This window comes from Hyperolius riggenbachi, chromosome 4 (genome assembly GCF_040937935.1).
Source record: "Hyperolius riggenbachi isolate aHypRig1 chromosome 4, aHypRig1.pri, whole genome shotgun sequence".
NCBI classification, from domain to species: Eukaryota; Metazoa; Chordata; class Amphibia; order Anura; family Hyperoliidae; genus Hyperolius; species Hyperolius riggenbachi.
The window spans coordinates 43,126,097-43,141,541 of record NC_090649.1 but is presented as its reverse complement, the minus strand read 5'-3'; the positions used below and the strand labels follow the sequence as shown (position 1 = coordinate 43,141,541).

Below are 15,445 nucleotides of genomic sequence, written 5' to 3'. Positions count from 1 at the left end.
GGCTGAAGTGGTTAATCCTAATCACCCTACCATTGTTATACTTTCATAACTGTTTAATTATTTGTCTTTTAGAATTTATGCTCCCTATTAGTTTATTGCACAATATTGTAAAATATTTCCATGCTGCGTAAATAAATGAAAATAAATTCTGCCAATTATTATTTCTCCTGCAGGGCACTGTTGTCTTCCCATTGATTTCCTCCTCACTGAGAGATAAATCCTACTTTGAGAAACCCTACGAGTTCTACCCGGAGCATTTTCTGGATGCTAAAGGAAATTTCAAGAAGAATGAGGCCTTCATCCCGTTCTCTATTGGTAATCTCTTACAGTTATATAGTATTTTAATGACTTGAATTTTATTTAAATCTACCAAATTAACCTCTTGAGGACCACAGTGCTAAATCCCCATAAAGACCAGGCCATTTTTAACTAAATTGGCCACTGCAGTTTTATGGCCTACGCTGCAAGGCCGCACAACACAGCACACAAGTGATACCTCCCCCCCCCCCCTCCTTTTCTCCCCAGCAACAGAGTTTTCTGCTGGTGGGGTCTGATTGCTCCCCCAATGTTGGTTTGTTTTTTTTGAAAATATTTTTTTTTTTATTTTTTTATAAATTTGCCTTCTTTTTTATTATTTTCCTATTCCCCTGCCCTCCCTCCCTCCTCCAGCCAATCACTGTGATTGGCTGTCATAGGCTTCAGCCTATGACAGCGAATCACCTCCGAGCCTCTGGAGAGGACAGCCGCTGTCTCCAGTACAGCACTGTACAAGCTAATTAGACGGCGGTTCTGCCATCTAACAGTCTCCTAGCGGCGATCGCCGCTGGGAGACTAAAGGCGGAGTAGAGCTCTGCCTCCCAAGCGGAGATGATGTGTACACAATCTCCTGCAAGAGAAGCCCCAAGGACTTTACGCTGATTTGTGTCAGGCGGTCCAGGGCCTGCCGCCGCGGCCACGCCCATCGGCGTGATGTGGTTGGCAAGCAGTTAAGCAAATAGCAAACAAAACAATGTTCCCCAAGTTTTCTCCTGGGTGATATTTTCACATTATTAATACAATGCCCTATAAGCCACCAGCAAGCAAGAAAATATGCAAAATAATGTTGACAGTACTTTCTCACCTACTTTTTGGTACTTTTTTGAGTGCAGAGTGCAAATGTTATTTTAAACAGAAGAAAAAAAAAATGTCTCCCAGGAGAAAACTTTGGAGAAGAAGTGAATAAGATTGGGCTCCATGTCTCTCATGTCATGTTAATTTATGAAGGTCGTCTGGATAGTAACAGCCATTTTCCTTTAATGAATTAAGAAAACATTTATTTTATTTTAGACACACTGGCCCATATTCAATTACCTTTGCTAATCTGTTTTCTCACAGGAGATGTTTTCACACCAAGCCATATTCCCATGCTCGCACGTAAGGTGCCCGCCCTATACTTTCCCATAGTGCCAACTTTTGACCCTTGATCCTATAGACAGGTGGGACAGGATGGCCACTCAGACATGATCTCCACCCCAGACACCCCCTTCCCCCTCATAAAAGGCAAATCCTGGCGGACATTTTCATTCTGTATTAGGCGGTGTAGGGAGAGGTGCTGCTTCTGCAGCAGATAGAGGGACAGTGACAGATAGGCTGTTTGTTTGATATTGTGCTGTGTAGCTGCTTCCTAGGTGCTCTGCTACTTGCAGTGCACCACTCAGGGACCCCTAAGTCCTTTTGAATACTCATCCTTAGCACAAAAGTCCTTTTTTGGGCTGACATTGACCCTGCTGTACTGATTTGGTATTGTTGCTTTTGGTGGTGTGGTGTGCTGTAGCAACACAACACCTATATACAGTGTAGTATGTGGCTGTGTCACTGTTATAGCCCACCATCATTGCACAAAAGTAATTCAATGTGTGACATTTGTGACACGATGCATGCTGTTGTGTTACTGCCACACAGCACCACACCAAAACCCATGTGACCAACCAAACTGCGTGTTATCGGTAATATCAGTGTGTCAAAAAAGTAATTGGTCTCAATACTTCTTTGCTGCAGAGGTCACTGCCTGCTGTGTGATCAAGTGTAATGTTACAGTGTTACATCAACATCCATGTGACAGTACTTTGTTATCGGTGATCTCAGTGTGCTACAAAAAAATAAATACATGAAGAGTCACAGAAATTGGTGGCAATACCCCTTTGCTGCTCCCTGCTTGCTGTGTGATCAGTGTCACAACAACAAATATGTCACCATACTGTGTTTGTGACAGTACTCCTATGTCGGTGTCACTCACTATCAGAGATGTCCTGAACAGTTCGCTGGGAGAACAGTTCGCTGCAGACATGGGCTGTTCAGTGTTCCCGTTTAATGCAATTTTCTTTTTAAATTTGCGTTCACAATTTTTACATTGAAGTCACTAGCCACCGACTTTAGCAGTTAATAGAAAAGCCTACTGCTAGAAACACCAAATTTGCAGGGTATATGGAGGAGGACAGTGGGTACAAGACAAAAAAAAAAAAATCAAAAAGACCTCATAGTTTTGAGATAATCAATTTTAACCACTTTACCCCCGCCCATACGGATTTCTCCGTTACTTTTTCCATCCTTTAACCCCCAGGGACGGAGAAATCCGTACTTTCCGCGTTCCCGACGCTGTCCGCGCTCCCGCTCGTAAACACGCCGCCCGCCGCTAGTAAACACGCCGCCGCCCGCTCGCCCGGAGATCAATGAACGGGAAAATCCATTCCCGTTCGTTGATCTAAGCCCCACAATGATCCGCTGCTCTCCCATGGGCAGCGCGATCATTGTGAAAAAAAACTCACGTGTCCAGCCTCCTTATACTTCCTCCAAGCTTCCGGAAGGACGCTTGGAGGTCGCATTAAAACAAAAAGTTACTGTGGCCATCTTGTGGCCAAATAGTAAACTACACCCTACACATTTTTCACATACAAATAAATGACTTTTACACAAAAAATTAACTCATTACCTCCCACACTCCCCATTTTTTTTTTTTTTTTGTAATTAAAAAAAAAATTCAAAAATTTACAATTAAAAAAAATACATAAATAGTTACCTTAGGGACTGAACTTTTTAAATATTTATGTCAAGAGGGTATAACACTGTTACTTTATAAACTATGGGCTTGTAATTAGGGATGGACGCAAAACTGAAAAAAATGCACCTTTATTTCCAAATAAAATATTGGCGCCAAACATTGTGATAGGGACATAATTTTTTAAATCATGTAGCGAGCCCAGGGCTCGCTACATGATAGCCGCTGCTCAGCGGCATCCCCCCAGCCCCGCCGATCGCCTCCGGCGATAGACGATCAGGAAATCCCGTTCAAAGAACGGGATTTCCTGGAGGGCTTCCCCCGTCGCCATGGCGACGGGGCGGAATGACGTCACCGACGTCGGGACGTCATTGGGAGACCCGATCCACCCCGTGGCGCTGCCTGGCACTGATTGGCCAGGCAGCGCAGGGGTCTGGAGGGGGGGGGCGCGCGCCGCACCAGATAGCGGCGATCGGGCGTGCGGCAGCGATCGGGGTGCTGGCGCAGCTAGCAAAGTGCTAGCTGCGTCCAGCAAAAAAAAAATTATGTAAATCGGCCCAGCAGGGCCTGAGCGGCACCCTCTGGCGGCTTACCCCGTGTCACACACGGGGTTACCGCCAAGGAGGTTAAATGGTTTTATAACCGGGACAAAAGGGCAAATAAATTTCATGGGTTTTAATTACAGTAGCATGCATTATTTAAAAACTATAATGGCCGAAAACTGAAAAATAATTATTTTTTTCCCCACATTTTTCCTATTTTCCCATTAAAACACATTTAGAAAAAAATAATTCTTGGCATAATGTCCCACCTAAACAAAGCCTAATTGGTGGCGGAAAAAAACAAGATATAGTTCATTTCATTGCAATAAGTAATGATAAAGTTATAGACAAATGAATGGAAGGAGCGCTGAAAGGTGAAAATTGCTCTGGTGCTCAGGGGGTAAAACCCCTCAGTGGTGAAGTGGTTAAGTTCTCCTTCTGAATGTGGGAAAAGTTTTAACAGCCACCAAATTTAGTGGTTGAAAGCACAGCCCCCTTATTTGCTAGAAACACCAAATTTGCTGGATATGTGGAGGAGGACAGTGGGTACAAGAGAAAAAAAATCAAAAAGACCTTATAGTTTTTGAGAAAATAAATGTTAAAGATCTCAAGCAGAGTGTGGGAAATGTTTCACTGGCCGCTGACTTGTGTGGTCAATAGCAAAGCCCCTTACATGCTAGAAACACCAACTTTTCAGGGTATGTGGAGGATGACAGTGGGTACAAGAGGGAAAAAAAATCAAAAAGCCATTATAGTTTTTGAGAAAATCAAATTTAAAGTTAGTGAAAAAATAGCAGCCTATAGCAAAGGCACTGTGCTAAAATGACAGATAATGTATTAACATGTATATAAATGTATTTCAAAATATTAATTTGGTGTTTATAGCACTTAAAGGGGCTTTGCTATTAACTGCTAAAGTCAGCAGCCAGGAAAAAATTTCCCACACTCAGACCGAACTTGAAAATCAATTTTCTCAACAACTATAGCAGGGGTCTAGTCCTGGAAAAAGAAGTGAGTGGACTCACCCTAAAAACCTCTGCGCCGCGCGTAGCGCGTCGCGCCCAAAAATGGGCGTGGTTAAGCATAGCGTGGGTGTGGTCATGGGTGGGGCCAAATATACATGGCCTTAGCAGTGGTATAAAAGGTCTGCCAGGGGAAGTTTGAGCTCTGTCGTAGAGTATCCCCAAAAAGTAGATGTAATCTGACAGCATTTCACCAAAAATACACAATCTGGCAGAGGTTCCTCCAAAATACAGATAATATGGCAGTGGTTCCCCCAAAATAGACAATCTGGCAGCAGCAGTTCCCCCAACATACACATAATCTGGAAGCAGTTCCCCCAAATACGTGAAACCTGGTAGTGGATCACCCAAAATACATGTAACACCCAAAATACATGTAACACCCAAAATACATGTAATCTGGCAGTAGTGGTCCCCAACATACACAATCTGGCAGTGGTTCCCCAAAATACACGTAATCTGGCATCAGCGGTTCCCCAAAAATACAGATCTGACAGCAGTTCTCCCAAAATAGGTACCCCCAGTATAGCTAGCCAGGTCTATATGTGTCCCCAGTATAAGTAGCCATGTGTATAGTTGTCCCCAGAATAGGTGGCCAGATGTAGAGATGTCACCAGAATAGGTAGCCAGGTGTATAGATGTCCTTAGAATAGGTGGTCAGGTGTAAAGATATTCCCAGAATAGGTGGCCAAGTGTATAGATGTCCCCAGAATAGGTAGCCAGGTCTATAGGTGTCCCCAGTATAGCCAGGTGTCCCCAGTATATCTAACCAGGTGTTCAGGTGTCCCCAGTATAGCCAGGTGTATAGGTGCCCCCAGTATAGCCAGGTGTATAGGTGTCCCCAGTATAGCCAGGTGTGTAGGTGTCCGCAGTGTATGTAGCCAGGTGTATATGTGCCCAGTATATGTAGCCAGGTGTATAGTGGCCCCCAGTATATGTAGCCAGGTGTATATGTGCCCAGTATATGTAGCCAGGTGTATATGTGCCCAGTATATGTAGCCAGGTGTATATGTGCCCAGTATATGTAGCCAGGTGTATAGTGGCCCCCAGTATATGTAGCCAGGTGTTTAGTGGCCCCCAGTATATGTAGCCAGGTGTATAGTGGCCCCCAGTATATGTAGCCAGGTGTATAGTGGCCCCCAGTATATGTAGCCAGGTGTTTAGTGGCCCCCAGTATATGTAACCAGGTGTTTAGTGGCCCCCAGTATATGTAGCCAGTTGTATAGTGGCCCCCAGTATATGTAGCCAGGTGTATAGTGGCCCCCAGTATATGTAGCCAGGTGTATAGTGGCCCCCAGTATATGTAGCCAGGTGTATAGTGGCCCCCAGTATATGTAGCCAGGTGTATAGTGGCCCCCAGTATATGTAGCCAGGTATATAGTGGCCCCCAGTATATGTAGCCAGTTGTCCCTCCCCCCCTGGAGGGGAGCAGCGCAGCAGAGAGGAGCATTGTGCGCAGCGTGGGGAAGGGCGGACGTTTCCCCCCCCCCTCCCTCACCTTGGGCCTCCTCTCCCTGGCTCTCCCCTCCATAAGATGCGGCGGCGGCGGCGGTGGCTGGCGGCGGTGACTGGCAGCGGTGACTGGCAGCGGCATCGGTGGGCGGGACTTACCTCCTCCAGTGTTCTGGGTGGACGCTGTGCGTGCCGCTGCTCTGGTCTTCACTAGACCAGAGTAGCTGCACGCACAGCGTCCACCCAGGACACTGGAGGAGGTAAGTCCCGCCCACTGATGCCGCTGCCAGTCACCGCTGCCAGTCACCACCGCCAGCCACCGCCGCCGCCGCAGCATCTTATGGAGGGGAGAGCCAGGGAGACGAGCCCCAAGGTGAGGGAGGGGGGGGGGAAACGTCCGCCCTTCCCCACGCTGTGCACAATGCTCCTCTCTGCTGCGCTGCTCCCCTCCAGGGTGTTAGGGGGGACGGCGTTCACTGTCCAAAAAAAGTAAGTGGACGCCGTCCCCCCGCGTTCACGCAGGACTCGACCCCTGAACTATAGGGTCTTTTTGGAAAGAAAAAAATTCCCCTTGTACTTCCCCTTGTATATCAAAAGAATACAATGATAAAAGCAAACGACTAAGCACAGGTAAGTTCATGCTGAATCCACATACCTCTGTGCCTTGTACTCTCCTTGTACCCCCTGTAATCACTCCATGAACAATTCAATTTTTGGCTAAAGTCAAATTTTTAGACAGGAAGAGACAGGCTTACTGTGATGTCCCCTCCTATCACCCTTCCATTCCCTCCTCTTAGGGGGTGAATGGGGTGAGAAAGAGGATGGAATAGGAGGGGCAAAAGGAAAAACCATAGCAGCAAACTTGCTTCTTCCTTTCTGAAAATGTTACTTTTGCCAAAAGTCAGATTTTTCAAGGGGTAATTACTGGAGTCAGGATATACGCAGTATGATGGTATATAGAACATGGAAGCCATCTTGTGTGGGAATCCATTTTGACTATGCTGTTTGTGTAAAATGTGTAAATACATTGATACATTGGGCCTGATGCAATTGTCAGACTCGCCAGCGTTAAACGCTGGTGAGTCCAAAAATCAGGCGACAATAAAGTCGCCTGATGCAATTGCATTTAGCCCTAGGCAGGGTGTTAAAAAAAACCTCGCTTGGGCGATACTATCGCCCAGCAAGTTCCTTACACCCTATCCTATTACACTTTGCATGCCTCCGGGAAGCGGCAGACATGAGTGTTACCTTAGACCGCAAAAAGCAGGTCTAAACATGCTAACACACGTCATCGCCGCTGCATCTGGGGTTCTCCTTTATTAAGGAGACCCCCAGAGCTCCCTGCCGGCCACCGCTAGTCTGTGTAACCCCCCACGTAGCTGCAAAGATAATTGTAAGCAATTTCCCTATCGCCGCTTAACACCCGTCGCATCTCGCCGCAAGTTCCGCCGTGCAATTACACTGTATGAGTTAATGTAATTACACTCGCTAATAACAAAGTCCCGGCAAAGCATCATTGAATTAGCCGCCGGGGCTCCCCATTGTTTCACAGGCTGAGCCATTTTCATTGGTCCAGCCTGTGAACCAATGGGAAGCCCCGGCGACTGATTCAAAGATGCTTTGCCGGGACTTTGTTATTAGCGAGTGTAATTACAGTAACTCATACACTGTAATTACAAGGCGGGGACTTGCGGCGAGATGTGGCGACCGGCGGGTGTAAAGCGGCGGTAGGGAAATTGCTTACAATTATCTTTTCAGCTACATGGGGGGTTGCGGAGATGAGCGGCGGCCGCCGGGGAGCACTGGGGGTCTCCTTATTAAAGGAGACCCCCAGATGCTGCGGCGGAAGATGGCGGCTTATGTTCGGCGGCGGATATGGCCATGTGTGGGGAGCGAGGCTGTGGTGCTGATGGACAGCACCACAGCTTAAACCTTGCTCCCCATCACCCGTGACAAGGGGCGTATGCTCCCTAACGTTCGGCCATCGCACGAGTGAAACTGGCAATAGGATTTGCTGGTAATCCTCGTGCGATGGCAAGGTGATAAGTAGCTCGCATCTGCAAGCTACTTATCGCCTTGAATAGCATCAGGCCCATTGTATGTAAGGGCTCACATCTGCCTCCAGGGACATTTGAATATAACAACTTATTGTTAATGCAAACATCTTATTGTCACCTGTAAACACCTGTTGGTGTCTCAGAGACTGGATTCTGTCTTTGAAACCTGTCACCTGTAAATGTTAAATCTGCATCTCTCTGATAAAGGGCTGTGAATCTCATTTGAATAGACCGGCTAGGTTCAATAGCTCACAGACACCTAGACACTGTAGGAAGTAGGACGTGATCTGAATAGCCCGCCTGATTTCTTTGAGATGCCTCAGGATGTCAGGAAATGTTTCCAGGTTTGCATGATCTATCTTGTAAAGTTAGATCTATTGGTGGATGGGGGAAATGTGTGGCGTTTTACATACTTTGGGTCAGCCACGGGCTTTAGGCTAAAGTACGAGAACACCACACACACAATGCAATCTCACACGGTAGCAATGACAATCAGAGCATACTATCAGGCAATGAACTGGTAACACAATTACACTGCAGTCTCTCTCTAGGAGATGTAAAGCTCTGCTTAGCACACAGCAGCTAGCTTATTAAATAAGGATTTAATATTCAATTAAAGTGGACCCAAATTAAAAATACAAGATTTCAGAAATAAAATCTATTTTCTAAATTATAATGATAAATAGCAGTCTTTTTTTCAGCTGCATGATGACAAATATAAAATATTTTACATTTATTGGAGGAACCCCTCCCTTCCTTTCATATTGCCGGGATTTCTCCGGCAAACTGGTGAATGAGGTAAAAAACAAAAACAAAACACAGGCTGCTACTGATGATGTCACAGGGGAGGTGATCTCAGCTTGTGTGAGATTTCACATAGACGACACCCCTGGGACGGAGGGTAGCTGATGACAAAAACGCCCATGATCTAAAACCTCCTACTAATCTCAGAAGTAATGGCTGCCACCTGTATAACCCTAGTTATGAAAAGAGAAGGGTGAAAAGCATGCACTGAAATTAGTGTTGGGCGAACATCTAGATGTTCGGGTTCGGGCCGAACAGGCCGAACATGGCCGCGATGTTCGGGTGTTCGACCCGAACTCCGAACATAATGGAAGTCAATGGGGACCCGAACTTTTGTGGTTTGTAAAGCCTCCTTACATGCTACATACCCCAAATTTACAGGGTATGTGCACCTTGGGAGTGGGTACAAGAGGAAAAAAAAATTAGCAAAAAGAGCTTATAGTTTTTGAGAAAATCGATTTTAAAGTTTCAAAGGGAAAACTGTCTTTTAAATGCGGGAAATGTCTGTTTTCTTTGCACAGGTAACATGCTTTTTGTCGGCATGCAGTCATAAATGTAATACATATAAGAGGTTCCAGGAAAAGGGACCGGTAATGCTAACCCAGCAGCAGCACACGTGATGGAACAGGAGGAGGGTGGCGCAGGAGGAGAAGGCCACGCTTTGTGAGACACAACAACCCAGGCCTTGCATGAGGACAAAAAGCGTGCGGATAGCATGCTTTGTACCGCCATGTAGTCATAAATGTAATAAAGATAAGAGGTTCCATAAACAGGGACCGGCAACGGTAACCCAGCAGCAGCAGCAGCAGCAGCAGCACACGTGATGGAACAGGAGGAGGCGCAGGAGGAGAAGGCCACGCTTTGTGAGACACAACAACCCAGGCCTTGCATGAGGACAAAAAGCGTGCGGATAGCATGCTTTGTACCGCCATGTAGTCATAAATGTAATAAAGATAAGAGGTTCCATAAACAGGGACCGGCAACGGTAACCCAGCAGCAGCAGCAGCAGCAGCAGCACACGTGATGGAACAGGAGGAGGCGCAGGAGGAGAAGGCCACGCTTTGTGAGACACAACAACCCAGGCCTTGCATGAGGACAAAAAGCGTGCGGATATAGCAGCAATGCTTTTTGCCGCCATGCAGTCATAAATGTAATACAGATGAGAGGTTCAATAAACAGGGACCGGAAACGCTAAACCATCCCAGATGTTCATCGGTCATGTTACTTGGTTGGGGTCCAGGAGTGTTGCGTAGTCGTTTCCAATCCAGGATTGATTCATTTTAATTTGAGTCAGACGGTCTGCATTTTCTGTGGAGAGGCGGATACGCCGATCTGTGATGATGCCTCCGGCAGCACTGAAACAGCGTTCCGACATAACGCTGGCTGCCGGGCAAGCCAGCACCTCTATTGCGTACATTGCCAGTTCGTGCCAGGTGTCTAGCTTCATGCCCGGTTTCAGGTCCAGCGGTGCCAGCCACAAATCCGTCTGTTCCTTTATTCCCCTCCAAATTTCCTCCCCTGTGTGCTGCTTATCCCCAAGGCAGATCAGCTTCAGTAACGCTTGCTGACGCATGCCAACAGCTGTGCTGCACTGCTTCCACGATCCTACTGCTGCTGGTGCTGGGTTAGCATTTCCGGATGAGGTACAGCTTTGAGATGCGTTGGAGGAGAAGGAGTCAGAGAGGTAGGTGCTGCTGTTGTTATCCAGCTGTTTGCGGCGTGGGCAACACCCGCGCCGTAGCAGGTGAGGAATCGCTGCCAGGCTCCACAAGGTTCACCCAGTGCGCGGTAAGGGAGATGTATCGACCCTGGCCGAACGCACTCGTCCAGGTGTCAGTGGTGAGGTGAACCTTGCAGGCAACGGCATTCTTCAAGCTTCGGGTTATTTAGCTGACCACGTGCTCATGCAACTCAGGCACTGCAGAGCGCGCAAAGTGGTAGCGGCTGGGAACCACGTAACGTGGGATGGCCACTGACATCATGCCCTTGAAGCTGTTTGTCTCCACCACTCGATATGGCAGCATTTCGCAGGCCAGAAGCTTGGCTATGCTGGCTGGCTGTTACTGCCACGGCCCGGGGGTCATTTGCTGGCAATTTCCTCTTGTGCTCAAACATCTCAGAGACAGACAACTCAACCGTAGCGCTGCACACCGAAGGGCTGTTGGTTGTTGTGTTTGATGAACACTGGGAGACCTCAAGAGCACTAGTCCGGAAAGTGACAGTGTCAGCATCGTCTGATGTTTGTGAATGTTGTGAACCACGCAATGGCTGGGCTACTGCTGCTGCTGAGGCGGGTCTGGTGGTGAGTCTGGTGAACCCAAGGGAGGCAGTGTTGCTGGTGGTACCCTGTCCTGCCGCGTTTGCCCACAGAGTGGGATGTTTGGATAGAATGTGGCGGCTCATGCTGGTGGTGGAGAGGTTGTTAATACTTTTCCCCCTGCTCAGGCGGGTCTTGCACACCTTGCAAATCGCCATGGTAACATCCTCAGTGCAGTCTTCAAAGAAAGCCCAGACTTTAACTGGCTGAGGACTCGGACCTCGTGCGTGATGTGCTGGTGCTGCTTAACCCACTGCTGGACGCTTGAGAGGTCATCCAAGTAATTATCTGGTCCTGTTCTTTTGGATCTGTGAGGGTTGTTGTCCTGGACAACATGGGCAGTATTGAGTGGGTTTTCTTGGGTGCTCCCCTGTGGCCTGTACGTGAACCGTCAGGGGAAACACCTCTTCCCTTGCCCCTCCCTCTTTCACCGGATTTCTTCCTCATTTCACTTATCCTTAAAGTACACGCTGACTGGCAGCAGTACAGTGGCAGTACAGAAATGCTATACAGTGGTGGGTGAGCGGTGTACCACTATTGTCAGCAGTGACACAGAGCACAATGCTATACAGTGGCGGGTGAGCGGTGTACTACTGTTCCCAGCAGACACAGAGTGGAAGTAAACACAATGCTATATAGTGTGGCTGAGCCGTGTACACAGAGTGGCATTAAACACAATGCTATATAGTCTGCTATATAGTCACCCCGAACAGGGTGATGTTCTGCAGAACCCAAACAGTGGCAAACACTGTTCGCCCAACACTACTGGGAGGGAACGCAGATTTTAGTACCTAAACACACGATACAACATGTTTTCCGGGGTCGGACTCTGAGGCACATACAGATGGTCCCGATCATCATCCTCATCATACAACTCTTCTCCTGAGTCTGACCCACCCACCACCTCTGCCACCCCAACATCCCCAGACACAGACCCCTCATCGTCCTCAACATTAACTTGGGATGCTGGCCTGAGCCAGACCTCCTCCTCCACATCAGGCCCCATCATCTCCTCAATGGCAGCCCTCATTAATCGCTCTGGCGACGGACTGATGGACACAACGTTCTCCTCCGGGGAGGGCTGCTGCTGACCACTGGCTGCTGGGGTGGATGTTATAGCTTGCGTGGGGCGTTGGCTGTTGCTGTTGTTGGGAGTGCTGCTCACAGCGGAGGTCTCTGGGGAACTCATGTTGAGCTCATATAGTGGTTGACGGTGAGTGGAGTATTACTGATCCCAGCAATATACACACTGACTGGCAGAGTACGCAATGCTATATAGTGTGGCTGAGCGGTGTACACAGAGTGGCAGTAAACACAATGCTATATAGTCTGGCTGAGCGAGCGGTGTACTACTGTTCCCAGCAGAATCAGAGTGGCAGTAAACAATGGTATATAGTCTGGCTGAGCGGTGTACACAGAGTGTCAGTAAACAATGGTATATAGTCTGGCTGAGCGAGCGGTGTACTACTGTTCCCAGCAGAATCAGAGTGGCAGTAAACAATGGTATATAGTCTGGCTGAGCGGTGTACACAGAGTTTCAGTAAACAATGGTATATAGTCTGGCTGAGCGGTGTACACAGAGTGTCAGTAAACAATGGTATATAGTCTGGCTGAGCGGTGTACACAGAGTGGCAGTAAACACAATGCTATATAGTCTGGCTGAGCGAGCGGTGTACTACTGTTCCCAGCAGAATCAGAGTGGCAGTAAACAATGGTATATAGTCTGGCTGAGCGGTGTACACAGAGTGTCAGTAAACAATGGTATATAGTCTGGCTGAGCGGTGTACACAGAGTGTCAGTAAACAATGGTATATAGTCTGGCTGAGCGGTGTACACAGAGTGGCAGTAAACACAATGCTATATACTCTGGCTGAGCGAGCGGTGTACTACTGTTCCCAGCAGACACAGAACAGTAAACAGAATGCTATATAGTGTGGCTGAGCGAGCGGTGTACCACTATTCCCAGCAGACACAGAACAGTAAACAGAATGCTATATAGTGTGGCTGAGCGAGCGGTGTACCACTATTCCCAGCAGACACAGAACAGTAAACAGAATGCTATATAGTGTGGCTGAGCGAGCGGTGTACCACTATTCCAAACAGACACAGAACAGTGAACAGAATGCTATATAGTGTGGCTGAGCGAGCGGTGTACCACTATTCCCAGCAGACACAGAGTGGCAGTAAACAGAATGCTATATAGTGTGGCTGAGCGAGGTACACAGAGTGGCAGTAAACAGAATGCTATATAGTGTGGCTGAGCAAGCGGTGTACTACTATTCCCAGCAGACACAGAGTGGCAGTAAACAGAATGCTATATAGTGTGGCTGAGCGAGGTACACAGAGTGGCAGTAAACAGAATGCTATATAGTGTGGCTGAGCAAGCGGTGTACTACTGTTCCCAGCAGTGACACAATGACAGGGGGGACCCTGGCTAGCGTGGCTGGAGCGCGAACTACCCTGCCTGCCTACCCAAAGCTAAACCCACAGACAAATGGCGGAGATATGACGTGGTTCGGGTATTTATTTACCCGAACCACGTGACCGTTCGGCCAATCAGAGCGCGTTCGGGTCCGAACCACGTGACCCGTTCGGCCAATCACAGCGCTAGCCGAACGTTCGGGGAACGTTCGGTCATGCGCTCTTAGTTCGGCCATGTGGCCGAACGGTTTGGCCGAGCACCGTCAGGTGTTCGGCCGAACTCGAACATCACCCGAACAGGGTGATGTTCTGCAGAACCCGAACAGTGGCGAACACTGTTCGCCCAACACTAACTGAAATGCTCATAGGCTTGAAGGAGTGTTTATTTATCTTTGTATGTGTCAGAGTGGTGCAACTTAATATTTTGAATAAAAAAAATGTTTGGTTTGGGTTCGGTTTAAAAATTTAATATACAAAAAAGTGGAACAGTGCATAAAGAAATATTATCAAAGATATTTAAAAAAAAACAAAGTAAAAAGTACAAAGACACATGCAAGACAATTTGCTTATCAAAATAAAAAGGGAATAAAATGGAAATCACACTTTACCAGTGTAAAGGGTCCAAACTTTGTTGTGGAAGGACACGCGTTCTGATTTGATCAGGAACTCCTCTAGCTCAAGAGCAGCCTTCGGGAGATGGACTAGTCCAAAACCTGTCAGATCTGTTAGATTTTTACTTCCTACTGGAAGTGACAGCAACATAGGAGACAAGTAATTTATAATGCATTTTACTCGCAAACACATGTACATTTTATATATATCTTAAACTTGCATTTTAGATTTTACAATTTTTTGTAATAATAGTCCTTTCAAGAGAATCTGTACTCTAAAATTCTTACAATAAAAAGCATACCATTCTCTTCATTATGTTCTCCTGGGGCCCTCTGTGCTGTTTCTGACACTCCCTGCTGCAATCCTGGCTTGTAATTAACAGTTTTAGGCAGTGTTTACAAACAAATAACATGGCTTCTAACCAGAGTTTGATACGCTGAGAACAGCTTACTGTGTGACTCATGCAGAGCTTGGAGAGGGTGTGTAAAGCTTCTGCCAATGACAAACAGTGCTGCACATTCCACACATTCCAGCCTCAGCCCGACAGAGCCGACAGAGGAAAGAAGATAAGATTTATTACAGAGACAGTGAAACTAGAAAATGCTGCAGTAAGCCAGACCACTTTAGAACAGGCATAGGAACTTATAGTATAGAAGAAATAAGGCTCAAAATTTTGTTACAGAGTCTCTTTTAGAAAAAGCATCATACAATCCATACTTATTTATATGTGTATGATTAATTTATTGTTATTTTTCCTTTCTAGGCAGAAGAAGTTGTGCTGGAGCAACTTTGGCCAGAATGCAGTTGTTTCTCTTCTTCACAATGTTGCTGCAAAACTTCACCTTCCAGGCCCCTCCCAATGCTGTGCTGGACCTCACCCCATCTCTGGGGGCTACCAACTCCCCATTACCCCATAAAATCTGTGTAATACCTCGAGGCTAAAGTGTGTCATTGCCATTTTAAAGCCTGTCTAATGTCAAGAATTACAAAAACATCAGCACATCTAGTGCTGGATGGTTCAGCATTGCTCTGAGATTCGTACTGCTCCCTGCTTACTGAGGAACTGTCACCAAACCACACCATCATTTACCTCCTGTCATATGTGCATTGGCGGATGCTTTCAGTGCTCGGCACAGGCTGTAGAGAGCTGCCAACTCTAGGCACATCTAAGCATGGCTCCAGCT

The 15,445-nt window shown here is 47.1% G+C and overlaps 1 protein-coding gene across 1 annotated transcript in view; it reads left to right on the top strand.

Moving 5' to 3' along the window:
• LOC137571181 (cytochrome P450 2K1-like) overlaps positions 1-15,203 on the top strand; it is a 46,077-nt gene extending 30,874 nt beyond the window's left edge. Inside the window, exons 8-9 of the mRNA XM_068279995.1 lie at positions 174-315; positions 15,025-15,203. Of these exons, the coding sequence (XP_068136096.1) occupies positions 174-315; positions 15,025-15,203 (321 nt within the window). The remainder of the gene's footprint in view (positions 1-173; positions 316-15,024) is intronic.
• The last annotated feature ends 242 nt before the right edge of the window (positions 15,204-15,445 follow it).